The sequence below is a fragment of the Apodemus sylvaticus genome, chromosome 18 (assembly GCF_947179515.1).
Source record: "Apodemus sylvaticus chromosome 18, mApoSyl1.1, whole genome shotgun sequence".
Lineage (NCBI taxonomy): Eukaryota > Metazoa > Chordata > Mammalia > Rodentia > Muridae > Apodemus > Apodemus sylvaticus.
Window position 1 is genome coordinate 58,789,192 of NC_067489.1, and position 19,328 is coordinate 58,808,519.

A 19,328-nucleotide genomic window follows, 5' to 3' on the forward strand; every position below is an offset into this window, starting at 1 on the left:
CTCAGGGATTGAAGCTTCTAGATCCAAATGGTATTGTCTGAAGAGGCAGTGAGAAGCACGGAGTGTTTTTACAATCGTAGTGTTCATGGAGGGTCTCTTGCCTCCTGGCTGCAAAACTGGGAGCCAGTAGTCTCAAGAAGAATAACCGGAGAGATGACACTGCTCTTCCAGAGGTCCTGAGTTCAATTCCCAGCGCCCACGTGGTATCTCACAACCATCTGTATTGGGACCTGATGCCCTCTTCTGCAGTGTCTGAAGACAGCGACAGTGTACTCACATATATATAAAATAAATAAATAAGTCTTAAAAGAAGTGTAAGTTAGTCTCTGAATCCTAAACCTCTTAAATTATAGCACTGCCTTCCACTTACTGACCTTTGCCTGTGCTCTGTGCACTGGGGAAGGCAACATACACACCATTCCTAATTATTGTAAGGATAGAGATACCTCATAATCCACACAATTAACTAGCATGGGAATCTCTCCTCTTTCTTAGAGATTAAATGTGAAACGGTAAGCTACACAGCAACACAGCTAAAAATAGCAACGGTTGATGTCCCATGACCACTCTCATGCACCCTGGCCTCCCTTGGACCAGTTTGCACCCGAGATTCTGTATCCCGGAAAGAACAGTTAGGGATGTTGATGTGTTGGGATGAAGGTAGGGAGAGGAGAGTAGGTGATTGGGCAGCAGCCGTGATGGTTGTGGGATTTTACATGGTGTTGGCCTATGGAATGAGTTTCCTGTGGGGTGTGTAAGGAAGGGTACACATAAGAGACATTGGAAAGCCAAGGGGCCCTTGATTGTCTCTTGAACGTGTGCCTATAATTTCAACGCAATTGTTAGTTGCGTTGTTAGTTTCAAAGGCAATGTTAGTTGCCTTAGGGGGACAGAACCTGGCCATTTCATATGGGCAAGCCACTCCTGAGTCCCGTGTTGATGAGCAGTATGTGACCCAATGGCCTGTAGGTATTTTTTTTTTTCTGGTAACGAGTGTATATGCCTCTACTGGCCCATACTCCAGTATAATAGGCAGGTCTCCAGGTGAGGTCTGAGTATATGAAAGGTTGTAGTTCTTCTCTATAGAGGTGTCAGGTTTTGCAAGATAGCAAACGGCCCACAGCACAGTGCAGGGTGGATCACCTTTTGAACTTCTACTGGGCTAGATTTTTGCAGCAGAGACTGTTTATAAAGCAATCTATAGACCTTCCTGCTGTATCACAGCTCTACATTCAGAGAGCCAGTCATTTTCCCAGCCCACAGGACCAAGCAGCAGAGAGGACTCTGATTTTAATCAGTCATTCCCTCACATTCACTCTGTACAGAGAGGGAGAAAAAAAATGTGCCTAGTGTTGCTAAACACCATCTCTTCTGTTTCAGCCACAGAGAGAGATGACTGTATTTCTCTTAGACACCAGCTTTGAGTCTGTCTGTCTGTCTGTCTGAATGTCCCCCTTTCTGCCATATCTCAATGTCTCCCTCTTCTCCTTTTATAAGCAATGACATTTGGCTACTGTTTTATAATAAGCTGTGGCTTTTCATTATGTTTTGTTAAAATGTAAGCCTGTTTTTTCTTTAATCAGGTCCATAAATAGATACTTGGTTTGGCGGGGTTTTGCCTCTTTCTAAGACATTATTTATCCCAGTTGCTCTTTTTAAATTTTTTTGTTGTTGTTGTTGAATTTCCTTGTTATACACATGTCCTCTGCCTTCTTCCTTTCCATAGACACACTGTCTTGAGACTGGGTTTAGAAAGCTTGAAGTGACAAAGAGGCCTAGTTCCCCATTTTCCCATGTATTCCTCTGTGTGCGGGTAGACCCATCTCGCCCGGTAAGCCTCTGATGTGGCGTTATCTTTGAACTGCAGCTCAGATTGTGTCTTCTCACTATTTTGCCTGGAGTATCTTTAGTTCTCTCTATCTTGTCACTGGAACTGAGCCAAACAGAAAGAAAGCTTGACCCTCCTCTAAAAGAGTCAGGGGCTCTGGGCCTCACTCAGAGCATGGCATTCCGGAGACACGGTGCACCTCAGTGCTGCCCTGTTTGCGTGGGGGGCAGCATGACTTCGTGACTCTTTGACCAGCCCGTCCTGTCCAAGCTGGCTATGTAAGCGATTCCATGCCTCGTTTACTTCTGTGCTCAATGGCCCGTTGCTGTGTGGAAAAGGCCTCGTCGAAAGCCACGCTAGCAAAAAATTAAGCATAACACATCAAACAGTTACAGGTCTAGAAATGTGTCTACAGCTATGTACTATTGATAGATAAATGTTGATAGGATTCGATTTTCATTTCAAACATTTGAAATATAATGACTGGAACCCTGCTCTGCATAGAAGATATCTCTGCCTTCCTAGGTAAATTCTGCCGCCTCTCTCGTTCTCCTGGATTCAGTTTTTACTTTGAGTGGTTCAAAGATTTGGGGAGGGCCAGGTAGGGGTTCAGTCGGGCTTTGTGTACCTGTTTTCCCAGGAGTTTCGGTATACAGTCCCTGAAGAATGGTCTGGGGTTTGTAGATCAGAAGGTAACAATTGCTCCATTGATTGTCAAAGACACAGAGTCCCGTAGGCAGGACACCATTAGACTGTGCCTCCCCATAAAGGACCCAGTGCCTTCTCCCTGGTGTACGTGTTAAAGATTACCAGCCTTGATAATCCAAAGTTTCAAAAACTGGCCAAGTGAAGAAGAGGACAAGTGACAGAAGCCACAGTAGTCTTGCGACTATGGCTTGCTATGGTTTGGGCTCTGGGAAGACCAGGCATCAACCGGAGAATTGGCTTATCATACAGCGGTCCAGGGCAGTGTGATGTATTTAAATGTCAGGTTACAAAAGCCCAGCAGAAAATCAATTCTAGCCAGCAATGTGATGCTATAGTACTTCCTTTGGAAGGTCTCTCAATTCTTATCCAAATCTGTACTTCTTATTCAATTACTATTTATTGTTTGTATATGAATACTTGGCCTCCGTGTATCTGTGTACCACGTGCATGTCTGAGCCAGAAGACGGTGCTGAATCTTGTGGCCCTAGATTTATAGATGGGCGGGAGCTGCCAGGTGGGTGCCGGGAATCACACCTAGGTCCTTCTGATAGAGCAGCCAGTGCTCTTGACCATTAAACCATCACTCCAGGCCCAGTTCAGTACTTTCAATGTGTTATTAATCTTTTTTTTTCTTAACAAATGATTTTTTTAAAAAAGATTTATTCATTTATTATATGTAAGTACACTGTAGCTGTCTTCAGACATACCAGAAGAGGGCATCAGATCTCACTACTGATGGTTATGAGTCACCATGTGGTTCCTGGGATTCGAACTCAAGACATCTGGAAGAGCAGTCAGTGCTCTTAACCGCTGAACCATCTCTCCAGTTCGTGTGTTATTAATCTTAAACTTCTACATGGTCATTTCATTTTTCCCCCTTCCTGTCAAGGCTTACTGGTTTTCCAAGAAGAATGATGTGACTTTAAAATAAACTTTTTTTTAAGGTTCATTTATTTATTTGTTTTAGTTGTATGAGTACCGTGTAGCTATCAACACCAGAAGAGGGCATTGGATCCTATTACAGATGGTTGTGAGCCACCATGTGGTTGCTGGGAACTGAACTCAGGACCTCTCAAAGAGTAGCCAGCGCTCTTAACGGCTGAGCCATTTCTCCAGCCCTAACATAGACTTTTAAAAGGGGTGTTTCATGTGACGTAACCTGCTGCTTCTGTTGTGCATGGATTCTGTCTGGTGGGTTTCTGATTCTCCTTCCCTTATAAAACCTTTCGTGAAGATACAAATAAATGACATGTGTGTCCCCTCCCCATCTTTCCTTTCCCTGTCTTAGACTATGAATCCGCCTCTCCCCCCACCCCCTCTCCTGGCTGCCACTGTACTCGCCTCCACACCGTCAGGCGCTACTGCTGCTGTTGCTGCTGCTGCTGCCGCCGCCGCCGCTGGAATGGGACCCAGGCCTGTGGTGGGACCCACTGACCAGATTGCACATTTACGGCCTCAGACGCGTCCCAGTGTGTAAGTGAGGCTGTCTTTATTGCCGTGTAAACACTCGTCTCGAACAGCAGAGACCAAGAAACACATGTCTGATAGGAGCTGCTGACAGGCTTAGGGCTCAGCCAAGTGGCTTGTATTCTGGACACTTCTACCTGACCATGCACATAATTAGTAAGACACTTAGACAGAAGGAGCCTAACGTGAGCCTGGTGGGTGATTGTCCCTCTGAGAAAAAGCCTTTCATAGTTTAGAGAAATTTCTATTCTCTCTTTTATAGGTCGCCTACATGGAAAATTGCTGTTCTTTTGTACAGCTCCATTGAAACCTTTTTATCTTCAGTTTTCTTTCTTGTATCAAGATCTTAAGCATCAGTTCTCAATATTAGATATTTATTATATTATAAATTATTAGATCTATTGGATTATATTAGGTATATTCTCAAAATATTAGATATTTATATTACGATTCATAGCAGTTGCAAAATGACAGTAATAAGGTAGCAAGCAACAAGATAATTTTATGGTGGGGGGAGACACTCCATCAGGAGCTGTCTTAAATGGTTGTAGCATTAGCAAGGTTGAGACCCCACTGATCTTAAAGAACAGGAAGGTATTCCACACTCGGCAGGTCTCCCTGCAGTAAGCATGGAGAGGGCTGTAAGTGCCTAGCAGGACGAATCCAGGCAGGTCCAGTTGCCCTGTGCAGTTTGCCGCTGAGAGAAGGCACCTGCTTTGCGTGGCTCTGCCGCTGCAGGGTTCAGAGCCCTGGCCGAGGTGCGGGTCAGTCGCCTGCCTGCTCTCTCTGTGTGGAGACACCTTGCCCGTGGCAGCCCTCTCGTGCTCCCTACAACCTAGAGATCCTTTCATTTTCTCCATTGCAGTCAGCTTCCCGGCTGAGCTCGGAAATGCTGGTGCAGCCTGAGCCTGCGGGTTCAGTGTGCGTAGAAGGCGACATATTGTGTTTCCCAGTGGAACTGTAAGCCCTACGCCCGCATCTGGGGCTCACTCCCAAGTCTAACAAGTGTCGTTTGAACAGCTCCATTTCCCCAATGAGCTCCTAATCCAGAGCACTAAGGTAGGCACTCTCGAAACCCCGCATTAATTCTTTCATAGCACATGAAGATAGTCATTTCCACACGAGGAGGAGCACTCTTCATTTAAAAACAAAAACAAAAACAAAAAAATCAGAAGCCTCTACCTGCATTTAAAGGGCAGACAGCAAAACTTCTTTCCATGGAGGCTTGCCAGAGCTGATTGCAAGTTAAGATTGTATGCCCTGCCAGGCAGTGGTGGCGCACGTCTTTAATCCCAGCACTTGGGAGGCAGAGGCAAATGGATTTCTGTGTTCAAGGCCAGCCTGCTCTACAGAGTGAGTTCCAGGACAGCCAGGGCTATACAGAGAAACCCTGTCTGGAAAGAACAAACAAAACCAACAACACCAAAAAAAGATTATATGTCCTGTCTACCTGTGTTTAACGTACTGAAGACCTTAGACCAAGCAAGCGTTTGGAGGTGTTGGGGTTTGCCTGCTAGCCTGATGTTTTTCCTTCTACTCTAGATATGTTGCTATATATCCATACTCTCCACGGAAGGAAGATGAGCTGGAGCTGAGGAAAGGGGAGATGTTTTTGGTGTTTGAGCGTTGTCAGGACGGCTGGTACAAAGGGACGTCGATGCACACCAGCAAGATAGGCGTGTTCCCCGGCAACTACGTGGCGCCTGTCACAAGGTACGATGCCAGGTCAGCGCTTTTCTACATTCTAGATAGAGGTGCTTTGTTCATTCCCAGGCTTTTCCTCTCGTGTAGAGCCCTGCTTGCATTATAATTACTTGTTGTGTAGCCAAGGTTTGTAAAATCCATATCCATATCTGCTAAAATTCCTTCCGATATCAAGATTCTTAGTTCACTTTTCATGTGGATATGTGTGGAACTTATAGGTTCCTGCCAATAAATGTAGTGGGGTGTAAGCTCTCTGCTTTAATTTCTATGTGAAAAGACTCAACTGTTCCATTTTCAGTATTTCTCTACTAAAGAAATTAAAGACTATGTTATTAGTGTGTGCATGTCTGCGCCATGTCTGCTATACACCAGACAGGCAGAGTCCTGAACATGACATTGTTGACTCCTGGTCTTCAGTTCTCTAAGGTAGTTTTTAATCATCCTCTCAGTTAATAAATGGGGAAACTGAGGCAGAAAGAGACTAAATAACTTGACTGAGATCACCTAGTAAAGAAGTGCTCAAACCTACACTGGCTAAGTCTGTCTTTATTTCGTTAACTTTTTTATTATTATTATTTATTACCTTTGAATTCTGGCAATTCATCTTTGTAATACAGTCAAATAAATCTTCCTTAAATATGGCATAAGTGAATTTTAAGTGAAGATGGTTTTGCTCCTTATGAGCCATTTGTCAACATTTGGACGTGTTTTTGAGTGTCTCAGTTGATGGTGCTGGCATTCAGAGGATACAGGCCAGGGATTCTGCTGAGCCCTGCCGTACGCAGGGCGCTGCTCTCCCCTGGTAGCCTCTTGCATCCATCCCGCTTCTGTGATAAAATACGCTGACCAAAAGCAGCTTACGGGAGGAAAAGGCTTATGTTTGCTTACAGCTTCAAGTCACAGTTTAATATTGTGGAAAGTTGAAGGCAGGCCTGGTGGCTATTCCACATAGCATCAGCCAAAGAAGCCTGCAGGAGCCGTGCTCGATACTGCTTGCTGGCTTGTCGGCAGGTGTAAGTTGAGCTATCTTGTCTTACAGCTCGGGACTGCATGCCCAGGAGAATAGTGTGCCCACAAGCCAGACCCTCAGCTGAGGCTGTAACAGGTTGATAGTGAAAGCTAAGCAAGACACCCTCAAAAAAGAATAGTACTGCCCACGATGTCATTTAGGCTCACAAACCCTCATGTGTGTCTTGCACACACATGCTGTGCACACGCACACACTCCCCTGCACACTAAACTCTATTTTTCTTTTAAGATAGGATACCTTCTGGTCATTGAGGCTGAAACAAATGACCTATCGTGACATTAGCACTGCCCCAGATTTTGATCCCTGACTCTTAATAAGCCATTCACTCTAACCATGTTAAATCATGCCTCCAACCTCCCTGACTTTAAACAAATAGTTTAATGAACTGACATGCTTGTCCGCCGTTGTCCTTGATTTATAGGTCGGCCAGCAACCTAATCAAATGAAAATCACTATTGTTGCAGATGGTGACAGAATGTTAGCTTCAATTTGACTTGCAGATTTTTAATCAATATAAATCTTTTCTGTACATGTTAAAATATATATTCAGGATCTGACATATCCAGAAAATGGCAATATATATGCATATGTATGTGTGTGTATGTATGCCTATTTATATATATTTACATGCCTATTTATATATTTAAGTGTGTTTATATATAAATATAAAGACATACATAGAAATACATATATAATATTAAGCAAGAGAAATACAATAATGCAGAATGAAATAATGAAATTACAATAATGAAATTAACGAAAGATCACGTTTTCTGCAAGATTCCAAACCAAACTGTTAAAAGTCTCTGCACATTTAACGCTGGAGAAACGCTAGCTTACAGCAGCTGCTCTGTGATGCACCATTGTGGAAGGATAATCTTGATAATGAAGTATCAACTGTGGATTCATTATAAAATTTCTATATGCAGAATTGCCACTTAAGTGAATTGATACTATTTAAAAATATACACTAAACAAAACTGCTCCCATACTTGATTAAACTCAGCTCTAAGCCAGTGTGTAGAGCTGACTAGATCGCCATAGCTGGGACAGTGATGGAAGAGGAGAAAAGAGCTCTCGTGCGCCGCCCTTAACTCCGGAGGGTTTTTATGTTGGGAGTGGGCGTCTGCAGCAGGGCAGCATGTGTGGACTCACAGTGGCTCTGTGGCTGCATGCGGAAGATCAAGCCAGCTCAGATCCCAACGTGGATGGGCGAGGCTCTCAGGAAACCCCAGCCTTAGCTGAGGAGCCATTGGCTATTGGGGACTGCCAGAGAGGGGGTCAGTTTTCTTCAGGATGTGGCCCCTGGAGGCTGTCGGTGGCCCTGCACCCATGCACATGACCGGTGGTACCCCACGGGCTCAGTGGGCTTAAACAAAAAAAGCAACAGCCGCACATGAAGTTGGGGGAGAAAAGGGATGGGATACGGCGAGGGATCGAAGGGAATGTGTTTGGGAAAAGCATGTTGACGTGTTTATGAAATTCTCAAGAAATTGCAGTAAATGCGTACCGTATTCCGTAATCAAGAGGTAAGCTGTATTCAGTTTATGGAGAATAAAACTGGAAACGAGGAAGCAGTCTTCGTGAAAAAAATTAAGTCATAAGGTGTAACTTGAACTTAAGGTGATGCTTCATAACTGACTTGTCTATGTTGGGTCTTGAACTTGAGACTGGGATAGAGTATCAGAAAAAAGCCAAAAGGACCATTCCAATTGTGTGCGGGGTGTGTGTGTGTGTGTGTGTGTGTGTGTGTGTGTGGCGGGGTGTTCATTCATATATGAGTGTATGTGAATTTGTGTATGAGTATGTCTGACTATGTGAGAGTGTGTGTGAGTGTGTGTGAGTGTATATGCAGTGAATGTGCAGTGTGTATGAGAGACAGACAGACATCACTGGTTTACAGGCACTTGTGTACTATGTTAGAGGCAGTGAGACGGTCAAAGCAGGATCAATACGATTCAGAAGGTGGGTCTTGCCCAGGACGAAGCAGGAAAATTCATGGCTTTGACATTCAGTGGAGCTGCATGGCCACAGAATGGGAAGCTAACCCTAATAACTGCATTCTTAGGCAGATAGGATGCGTGGTTTGGTGACTCAAATGGTTCCGAGACCGTTCCCTGTCTCGGCCATCCTTTCTTTGAATGCGCTGTTCTTAAAGTCTTGTAAAAATAACTCCATTCATCTTTTAAAAGGCTTTAAAGCTCGGAGTCATTTTTCTTGCATCGTTGTTCAGTCTCCCTCTTTGCTGACAGATTGGGCTGTCTGCTTCTGTCTTGGCAGGGCAGTGACGAATGCCTCCCAAGCTAAAGTCCCTATGTCTACTGCTGGTCAGGCAAGTCGCGGGGTGACTATGGTCAGTTCTTCCACTGCGGGAGGGCCTACCCAGAAGCCCCAAGGAAACGGCGTGGCTGGGAATCCCAGCGTCGTCCCCACGGCTGTGGTGTCAGCAGCTCACATCCAGACAAGTCCTCAGGCGAAGGTCCTGCTGCACATGACTGGGCAGATGACAGTCAACCAGGCCCGCAACGCTGTGAGGACAGGTAAGAGGGGAATGGGCCTCGGATGCAGGAGGAGGGCTCGGGTGACTGAGCGGGTCAGTTACGGCTGGTGTCGAGAAAACTAGGTATGAATTTAAAATAATTGCTACCGTTTTGAACTAGAAACTAGCAAACCATACTGCTAGTATTTCTTCGCCACTGTGGCAGGTACCCCTGACAGAGACAAGCAAAGAGTGACAAAGAGATTATTTGGTAGCCAGGCTCTAACACCGAAGGTCTGTGGTGAATGGAGAGCATCCCAGAAGGAGAGCATTTGGTGGGGCAGAGAGGCAGCCATTGTGTTGGCCATGAAGCACACTAAAAGGACCAGTGCAAGATACACATTCCAAGATGTGCCTCGGTGACCTGCTTATTCTAATCAGGTCCCGCCCCCTAGTAGCCCAGTGATGAAGTTAGCACCCTCATAATCCAGTCACCCCTCAGGACCACCATCAGCTTCCGACCAAGCCTTCCACACATGAGGCTTTTTAAGGGATGCCTTATGTCTAAACCATAGCAGGCATTCTATAACTGCTTTGGGCCAAGCACACGCTACACGTTCGTTCAAATGCAATAGACCTGAGGTATAAGAAGAATTAATCTGATCCTAAGAATGTGAGTAGTTGGGGACTTGAAACATGACTTCTGCCGTCAAGGGCCTGCCTCTGATCTCACTTTTCCTAGCTGTGTGACTGCTGTGTGATTCTCTGCTAAGCAGTGTGCTGGTAATTTTTTTTTTTTTTTTTTTTTTTTTTTGATGAACTTAGTCACAGGTCTATTTTAGACTCGATGGGAAGTCAGGTGCCTTTCTCAATTCTGCAGCATTGAAAACCTACCAAGAGTCTTGGGTAACAACAGTGGAATGAACTGAATACTTGTGAGTTCTATCCAAAAGATTGTGGAGAAATATTGTGAAGTAGTCAGAGAGAGGAGAGAGGGGAAATGTATAGCAGGTAAAGGACTTCAGACCGGCGTGGTTTGTTGGCAGACCATCAGAAACTGGCCCTGGGTCCCTAATGCTGTGGGAAGTTATTGTCCATAACTAAAGGGCTTTGGGGAATGGCGACAGCGTATCTTCCATGTCCTCAGGGGCCTCAACTGCTGACCTGGAAGGAAAGTAGCATCCAGAGAGCCAGCTAGGACTTAAGTGTTTTAAGCATCCCTGCCTCTGTTGTTTATTACAATAAACGGCAGTAGCTGCCTCTCAATATGATCTGGCATGGTGAGATGACTCACATTTTGGTAAGAGTGTTTACTAGGCCATTGACCCTTTCTATGTTCTTCCTGTCACCCGTCAGTTGCAGCACATAACCAGGAACGCCCCACGGCAGCAGTGACTCCTATCCAGGTCCAGAACGCCGCCTGCCTTGGTCCTGCATCCGTGGGCCTGCCCCACCACACTCTGGCCTCCCAACCTCTGCCTCCAATGGCAGGTCCTGCTGCCCACGTTGCTGCCGTCAGCATCAATCGAACCAACGCCCCCCTGGCCTGCGCTGCAGGGGCTTCTCTGGCCTCCCCAAACATGACCACTGCCGCTTTGGAGGCCGAGCCCAGTGCTCGGACAGTGACCATCCTCCCTGGACTCCCCACGTCTCCTGAGAGTGCTGCATCAGCATGCGGGAACAGTTCAGCTGGGAGGCCAGACAAGGACAGTAAGGTAAGAGCTCCTCCTTTTGGGGTTGTTTTGTTTTTGTTTGTTTTGTTTGTTTTTTTGCCAGTGAAAGGACTCAATGTTCCACGGCCCTTTAGATTCTTACCCTGGGCAAGTTCATGTGCCACGTGCCGGGAATACGGTGGTGCAGAAACCTGGGCACTGCCCCAGCCTCATGTCTCCATCGCATACTTCTCTATATTTTTAATGCCCTTGGGTGGTCAGGCCCCCTACAGGGTAATAAGGAGACTACAGTGATAGGACTCCATCAACTCAGCTTAAAGCTTTCCAAACCTTAAGGAGGAATCTCGTCTCTTCGAGTAACTTCCTCTTTTATTCCTTTGCTGTCCTCCGGTTTTCATGTCCGGTGTTCTTGTTATTTGACAACTCCTCCGGTTTTCATGTCCGGTGTTCTTGCTATTTGACAACTCCTCTTTCAAATGTTTTTGGACAGGTGAGAGGTTGGAAACTGTCCATCAAGAATGCTATTCTCGGGGTTAGAGAAGTGGCTCAGTAGTTAACAGTATAGATATAGACTAGAGCCTTACTGTGCTTACACGGGACCCAAGATCACTTCCCGGTGCTCACACTCAGAGCTCACAACTGCTTGGAACGCCAGTCCCAGGGGATCTAATGTTCTCTTCTGATTTCTCTTGACATTGTACTCATATGCACGCACACACACACACACACAAACTAAAAGATAAGAGTACAAATTTTAAAAAGTTACTTGTAGGGGCCGAAGCGAGCAGGAGAAGGGAAGGGGGAACAAACAGTTACTTGTACAGTACTTTCAACCACAGATCAGCAGGGTTCCTTGAGAGATAGCACCTGAACTATAGGGAAGACCTCATCTTTCCCTTGGGACCTGGCTTTAAGTAAATACAGTCGGAAGCCATTTTGAAAACCGTCCCTGTGCTTTGGTTTGGAGACAGGTGGTTGGCACAAGAGAATAAAATTGATGGTGATTAAGCGTGGATAAAGTCTGGGTGGTTGTGCCACAGCCGTGACTTTCCGCTCTGTGTTCCGCGTGCTTCCCACAAAGCCGTGCTCCAGGGCTCCGGGCCACCTGGCTTTGGTGGTGATGTATGTTGCTCCACTTAAATGGCTAGAGACGCCTGTAAACAGACCTTTATAAGGACATAAACTTTAGAGCCTGCTGACAAGTTAATATTCAACTAACTATTCACATTAACTTTCAAGATGATTGCTATCTGCTCTGTGTTTATCATTAACTATGTTAAACTTGTACTCAGATAGACACGTTCTACTTTGTGTTTTCAGAGAATAATCCTAATAGTTTGAAATGTTCGGGCCTGGGCACAGTGTCCTTGGCCACTTAGAACGGGGCTCTTCAGTCCGTTAAGAGAATGCAGTGACAGGTACCAGTAGGGAGACAAATAGGGGCCCTCAAAGATGTCCTCCTGCTGTTCTAGGACCCGCCCTTACTGCTTCCTTACTTGCAAAAAGGATTATGCTGATGAGGACCTATCCTTTTGGGTGGGCCCTGTGTTCAGTATGGGAATCTTCCTGCAAGGACAAGAAGGCCGGGGCACTTGAGATAGAGATAGGTAGCTCGCAGGTCAAATGACACAAACCATGGGTTGCAGAAGGCCAAGAAACAGAGGCCAGGAGCCAGGCTCTGCCCCCTCCATGTCCGTAGACGGACGGTCTCCCTACAACATCTTGATTTTAGGATCTGGTTCCTTCTCCCCACAAAGTTTGAAGTAACTTATTTTGGTAGCCACTCGGATAAGACGTTGTCACCGCCTTTACTGTCCATCGGTGAAAAATGGCCTCTGTCTGCTTTTAGGACACAGTGGTGATTCCAAGTCCTGTGTCTCCAGATGACAGTCTTCCCTCTGCAGTCAGTTCTTCACATATCGGAAGTCCGTAGAGCAGATGTAGAGAGAGCTGTGTCCTCCCTTCATCTTAAGAGCCCCCTAGAACGTCTCCCGAGGTATTTTCAGAACCGAGAACTGTGCTTTCTGAGGTTTTCACGAATTCCTCTTATCACAGATTTCAAATTTCCGCCTCTTAAACCTGCCCCAGATTCAGCGTAGACACTTCTGGATGCTATTCATTCGGTGATTCTGTGATTCGGTAAACTTGCACAGACATGCGTCCTTAAGGCTGAAGTATATAGCTGGGCCCACGTCATCATATCAAGGGAGATGTGGCCAGGTGCCACACCGAGATCTGATCATTGTCACGACACTTCTGTTATTTATTGGTAGTAAAGTCTTCTGGAAGCTTCTGTCCTTAGAGTGTCATATCCGCCCTTGAAGTGCTTGTAAAACTTCCTTTAATGCCATCCAAGAATTTCCCAGATGGTCTGCAAATTGCTTTAGAGCAGCTATAAAGGACCACTTTTTAAAAAATAATAATAATTCTGGTCAAGAAACAGAATCTTCAGTCTGTGTGGAGTCCTAACTTTCTAACTGGGCGGGTCAAGAGACCACCCCTAGGAAGGTGGGTTCCCCCTAAGTCACCATAAAGAGTTAGATGAGATAATAATTCTGGTAGTGAGACACTGTTACTTTTCCATCCCAGCCTCCTAGCATGGTTTCTGCAGTCTGTGGTGAGGTTACGGCAGTCTGGGCCTGCCGCCCTTTCTATCCCACAAAGGCCCAGCTTTTCCTCCTTGGTTTTTCTCTCTCTTCTTTCTAAGTATGCATTCTGTGATCCATCCGGCTTTCTTATTTTTCTCTAAAGCTTCCTTCCCTGGCTTGAGCTACTTGTCCACCGTACCCTTCTTCCCGCCAGGCAGCTGCGGGGACTGTGTGTGTGTGTGTGTGTGTGTGTGTGTGTGTGTGTGTGTGTGTGGAGAGGGATGGCTAACACTGGTCTGCCTGTGTTTTCTTTCCATCTCTAAAATAGTTGCCTTCAGTCCTCTGTTAAAGTCACTTCTTAAATTCTTTTCCTAATGAAAGTAAGAATCCCAAAGGGTGGGGGGACCCAATTGCCCTGGTGTCATGCAGCAACCACAGAGGACAACCCATCCACCCCCCAAAAAAACATCTTCTGGCAACACCTCATCTTCTTTTGAAAATTGGAGCTAAGCATACGTTTCTTTGCCTATTGAATTGACCCTGATTCCAGTTTCGCCTAAACTGCTCAGAAATCATTTAATTTGCACTTCCGCTGTTAGCTTGCTTTGTGTGGCGGTGACTCTGTCCTGATCCCGTCCCTTCTTCCGTGTCAGGGTTTGCTCATCCCTTCCAGTACAGAGATTTGCCTTCTCTTTCGTCCTCCTAGCTAAGAGCCGCTGTTCACCCCAGACAGGAGGTCTGTGTTCTTTTTGTTTCAAATATAACCGTAAAATAGCCCTTTTAATATTTTTTTTCCTTAGAATTTTGGGAAGTTCAAGCTCATTCAGATTTTTAGCCTTTTTGCGTTGCAGTGGGCCGTGCTGCGTCCTTTGTGACAGAGTTTTCCCTTGATCTTTTTGGATGAAGCCTTTAAGACTTGGATCCCATTATCCCACTCCTGGGGGGGGGGGGGCTCACACCAGGTCCTTCAGAGACCTTTCCGTTTTCATCTGCAGGATAATTTGCAATTGTAGAATTCCATTCTGAGGGTCCTCCAATCCAACATTCCCCCCTTTGAATGGAGGCGAGGCATACACTTTCTTTAAACTTTTTAAAAATCGGTTCTTTTAAACTTTATCACAAGCTTCTCTGGGGGAGTACTTTCTTCTTCTAAGTTCTTAGAATTTCTGAATCTCTCCTGTCTGGTTTCTCCTTAAACCCCCCCACCCCCATTGTTCGAATAGTCACAACTGCAGTTCTCAGTAGATGAGAATTAGAGACAGAGGTGCAGTTGCCTCTGCTTCTTGTGGCTTAAACTGTAGAGAATCAAAGGGAAGGTGGGATGGAGATGGTATGTGGGTCCCTTGGGACCGAGCTCTGGGTAGAGCAGTATGGTACCCTCTGGCCATGTCTTCCTTCATCTTCCTGTGTCATCGGCATCCACAGGCAGTGTGGGGCAAGCTGTTGCCTCGGAGGGTATGGCTTGCCGTATCCAGATTGTCAGTGGACCGTGACTGGGATGCCACTGTATGAATAACTCTTGGATGTATTTCCTGGTCTCCTTGCATACTCCTAACTGGGTCAGTTCTTTTGACTAGTAATTCATCTGGGAGTCCTCTCCCACAGAGACTCAGGGAAATGAGAAAGCTGTATTTTGTCCCAGGGCCAAAACCCTAGCTGTCTTTGGTTTATTTACTTTATTTGATGATAAGCTTGTGAACTGTACTTTTAAATATTACCTCCGTTATTCCCTATTTGAAATCCTGGCCCTGTCATTGTTAGTCCTGATTTCCTCCGTAGTCACCAACTTTACAGCTCTGTCTGAACTCACTTCTTGGGTTTCAGCTGTCTTCCATCTCCAGTGATGGCAGAATGCCCAGCCATACCCAGCTGTCTGCCTGGGAGCTGGGGGTTCAAACTCGGGGCCGTACAGCAAGACCTCTCAGCAACTGAGCAATATCTCCAGTGTCTGGACACTTCTAGGAGTGAGCTCACAGACTCCATTTAGTGCCGCAGCTCCTTCAAGCCCCCTGGATCCTGGTGATTGTCTCCCTTACTAAGACTTGAGGCTTCTTGATGCAGACTTATGTTTGAAGGCCTCTCCTGTAATCCTCATGTAGAAGAGCCCATCTTTTTTGCCCTCTCTGGCCTCTTCTCTGGCTTCTTTCCTGGTTATTTCTTTGCTCCAATGATTTTTTTTTCCACTTCCAGCTTCATTTCACTGTCAAAACCAAGCTCATCTGCATGTTTTGTTAGGAAATGTTCTTGGGGATCTATAAATGGCCGCATTCACGGTCTCTGCTCTTGCTGATAGCTGGGATCCAGACCTGGTCATCAGGATGCCTGTCTGCATAGAGTTCAGCTAGGAGATGTGGGAAAGAAAGGGGGTGTCGAGTGAGGAGAGGGAGGCAGAGGAAAAGACAGACAGACAGACAGACAGACACAAACAGGCAGGCAGAGGGGGAGCTATGTCTACTCTTACCATTCTGCAGAATAGAATCTCGTTTCCACCCCCTTGCTTGCGTGATTTCAGGGAAGCTTTCAGAGCTTCGGGCTACAGGAATAATTAATTCCTACCTCATCGGGTTGCTGTGAGACTAAATATGGAAATCCTCCTGATAGCAGTTAACAAGACTCTTGAAACAGGTGGTGTTTAATCATCTCTAGAATTTCAGGAAGCTTCCTTCAAGAACCCTGTCCGACCCCAGCCCTCATGCCTTCCCCTGCTTGGTTCTTGGGCAGAGGACCTGTTGTACAGCCACGCTTGTCGCTGCTGGTATATACAAACTGTCCTAGACACATCTCATTCCAGCTTCGTGTTGGAGCCTCAGAAATATTAGCTCAAAGATGAGTGATTACTTTTAACCACATGACTTAATATTTTGAGATTCCTACCTAAGGACAATGACTCTAGCATATTAGAAAACTAGTATATAAATTGGACCTGTGGGCCCAAGAAGACGCTTGCTAATGTCTCCATGTTCCTTAAAAATAATGAAGGAAGGAAGGAAGGAAGGAAGGAAGGAAGGAAGGAAGGAAGGAATGAAGAATTAGGCCCAGCACTTGTCACATGTCAGGAAAGTGCTCTATTGAGTACTAAGCTTGTTTTTATTTTGTATGCTGTGCGTGTGCGTGTGTGTGTGTGTGTGTGTGTGTGTGTGTGTGTGTGTGTGTGTACATTTTGTATACAGGTGGAGGCCAGGCATCAGTCTCCAATGCTGTTCCTCAAGAGCAGCTGTTCTTCACCTATGGGTCTCGACCCTCTTAGGGGTCAGAAAGCCTTTTTGCATGGGTCACATATCAGATAATGTTGCGTTATGAATCATAACAGCAGCAAAATGACAGTTATGAAGTAGCAGTGAATAACTTTATGGTTGGGGGTCGCCGCAGCATGAGGAACTGTATTAAGGGCTCACATCATTAGAAAGGCTGAGAACTGGTGTCCAAGAGCCTTGTTTTTGAGATGTGAAGGCTGGTGCACACAGAGCACGTTGAAGGGCTAGGTTGGCCCTGAAGCTTCAGAGATCCGGCAGCCTTCGCCCCACCCCCACCCCAGGCTCCTGTGCTCTAGTTGTTTTGTAAGTTCTAAGGGCTGTGCTCAGATAGATCCTCATGCCTGTGTGACCAGCACTTTGCTAACTCAGCTGTTTCCCCAGAAAGCAGTCAGTTTTTTTGTTTTGAGGCTAAATTGGAGCAGGCCTGTAACCTCCTTAGGATCTTCTTGTGTCAGTCTCCCAAGTAGATGGGGTTATATGAGTGTATCACCAAATCCAACTAGAAAACATTGCACATAGAAAAGTAACTCTAATAGGTTTTTTATCCAGATACTTTTTTTTTTAACTTGATAGTATTTATTGTTTGGTTGGTTGGTTTGGGTTGGGTGTTTGTTTGGTTGGTTGGTTTTGGTTTTTTTTGTTTTGTTTTTTTGAGACTGTTTCTCTAAGTAGCCTTACCTGTGCTAAAACTTGCTCCATAGATCAGGCTAGCCTTGAACTCAGAGATCTGCCTGTTTCTGCTTCCCAAGTGCTGGGATTAAAGGCATGCCCCACCACCACCCTGTGATCGTTTAAATCACCAAATCTGAAGTGATTCTAAAAACATCATTTCACCTAGGAACAGAACACCTATGGAGATGAGCTATTGAGGTGCTTGGTGAGAGAGATGCCCCATTTTTATATATGCTAGCATTGTTTTTTTCTAAACCACTTTACCCAAGTGTAAACTATTAATCCTTTCATGTTTTTCATTTCTGCTGTTGGATTTTTTAAAATAAGCAAAGGTGTCCTTAGATAGTAAGTGTCTGAACTTGCAAAATTATCTCTCTCAAGTGGCACATTGTTCTTCTAATAGAGAAAGCATCAGAATGCATTATAAATAGCACAGCTCCTTGGAACTAGGGCCTCATCTTTTGTGTGTTGACATCCCTACCCCCAACCTTCTGCACCCTACCACGATGCCTAATCGTCCGCCTTCTGCTCCATGGGCAGTCAGCGTTGCTTGATGATGATAACATATCCCTTAGAAGTCATTAAGGCAAGTTGTGTTTAATGTGTTTAATCATTTTCAATGAACCAAGTCATCTTTCTTCTTAATCACTTTAGAAGCTGCCCCCTGAGCGCACAGTCACTTCTCTGATACTCTTTTGAGTGCCCAGATTTGAGCTTTTAAACAGCATCTTTAGCTGTGGCCTCGCGGAGGTTGTAATTGATCAATGGACTTGATGTTCTCAGCCAATCTATGGGCTCCAGGGATTAGGCGGTGATTTCTCATATCATGACAGAAATTGCCGCATGCTGCATCTGGCAACCTCAGAAGTGGGGGCTATCAGACAGCCCGCTCTTTCCCAGCACAGATGCCCCACAAGAGAAGTGTAGCCACAGAATTGGAGATCAGGCTGTGTTACCGTCCTCGGTTTTATTTCCTCTGGATTCGGGGAAACCCGAATCATCCATTCCAGGTGTGCTCAGTGACTACTATCCATTCCTCCCTTCATGTTACTCCCTTCAAGTATTTTCTTGGGCCTCCCCAGTTCAGTGGTGCCCTACCTTGTCCCAGGCAATGAAGGAGATACAGAGGTGAGCACAGTCTTGTCATTACACCCAAGCTGGGAGTCTGAGTCTGTAGAGTCCTTTATTGCAGTGTGCACTGTTGACTCTCCAGCAATGCAACATTCAATAAGAGAGAAGAAAAATGCAGCAAGATGAGCTGAGGTCCCCCTCCCCCAACATCCCTGTGCCCCCTCACCCCCCATCCCTTCCCCTACCCCTCCCCCCATGGGTTAAGGAGAGGCATGGGCTCTGCTTATCTGTTGCCTATCTTGAGAAGGCTAGGAGATGACCCTAGCAACCACTCCCAGCATCTCCCTATTTTCCTATTTTCAGCCCATAGAGCACCACACACTCTGAGCGGTATTTATAAATGGAGACTGCGGTATCTCAGGGATCCGTGCTCACCGTCAGATAAATGACTGCTCTAGGCTCCTCCTGTTTTATGCCGTTCTATCTTTAGTGGAGCTGTGTTATTGTAGATAGAAATCCCTTCCCCGAGGGGATTTTTATTGGGTCAGACTAACTCATATTATGAAGAATTCCCTGGGCTCTGCCTGTCTGTTTTGGAGCCCTCACTCCGAGTTTCTCTTAACGGACTTTAATCCTAAAGAAACACACCTCTGTGAGGCGTGTCCAGTGCTTCCATTCCGAGGACTTATCCATCACTGACGTCTGAGTGAGACGATTTCAGAGATTTGACCATGACAGTGTTAAGCCTGGTGACTGGGAAAGATCATGGCAGGTTTTGAGAATAGACTAGGCGCAACAGCTGACTTTTTTTTTTTTTTTTAGAGCAAAAAAGCAAAGTGTCAAAAGAGACATTC

General features: G+C 45.7%; 1 protein-coding gene across 2 annotated transcripts in view; it reads left to right on the forward strand.

Annotated features, from left to right (window-relative positions):
- Positions 1 to 19,328, forward strand: part of Sh3rf1 (SH3 domain containing ring finger 1) — a 170,327-nt gene that overhangs the window by 137,842 nt on the left and 13,157 nt on the right. The window contains exons 7-10 of one of the 2 annotated variants that reach the window (XM_052162506.1): positions 3,825 to 4,009; positions 5,546 to 5,728; positions 9,018 to 9,277; positions 10,573 to 10,931. In XM_052162506.1, the coding sequence (XP_052018466.1) occupies positions 3,825 to 4,009; positions 5,546 to 5,728; positions 9,018 to 9,277; positions 10,573 to 10,931 (987 nt within the window). The remainder of the gene's footprint in view (positions 1 to 3,824; positions 4,010 to 5,545; positions 5,729 to 9,017; positions 9,278 to 10,572; positions 10,932 to 19,328) is intronic. The other variant, XM_052162507.1, reaches the window with a different exon arrangement.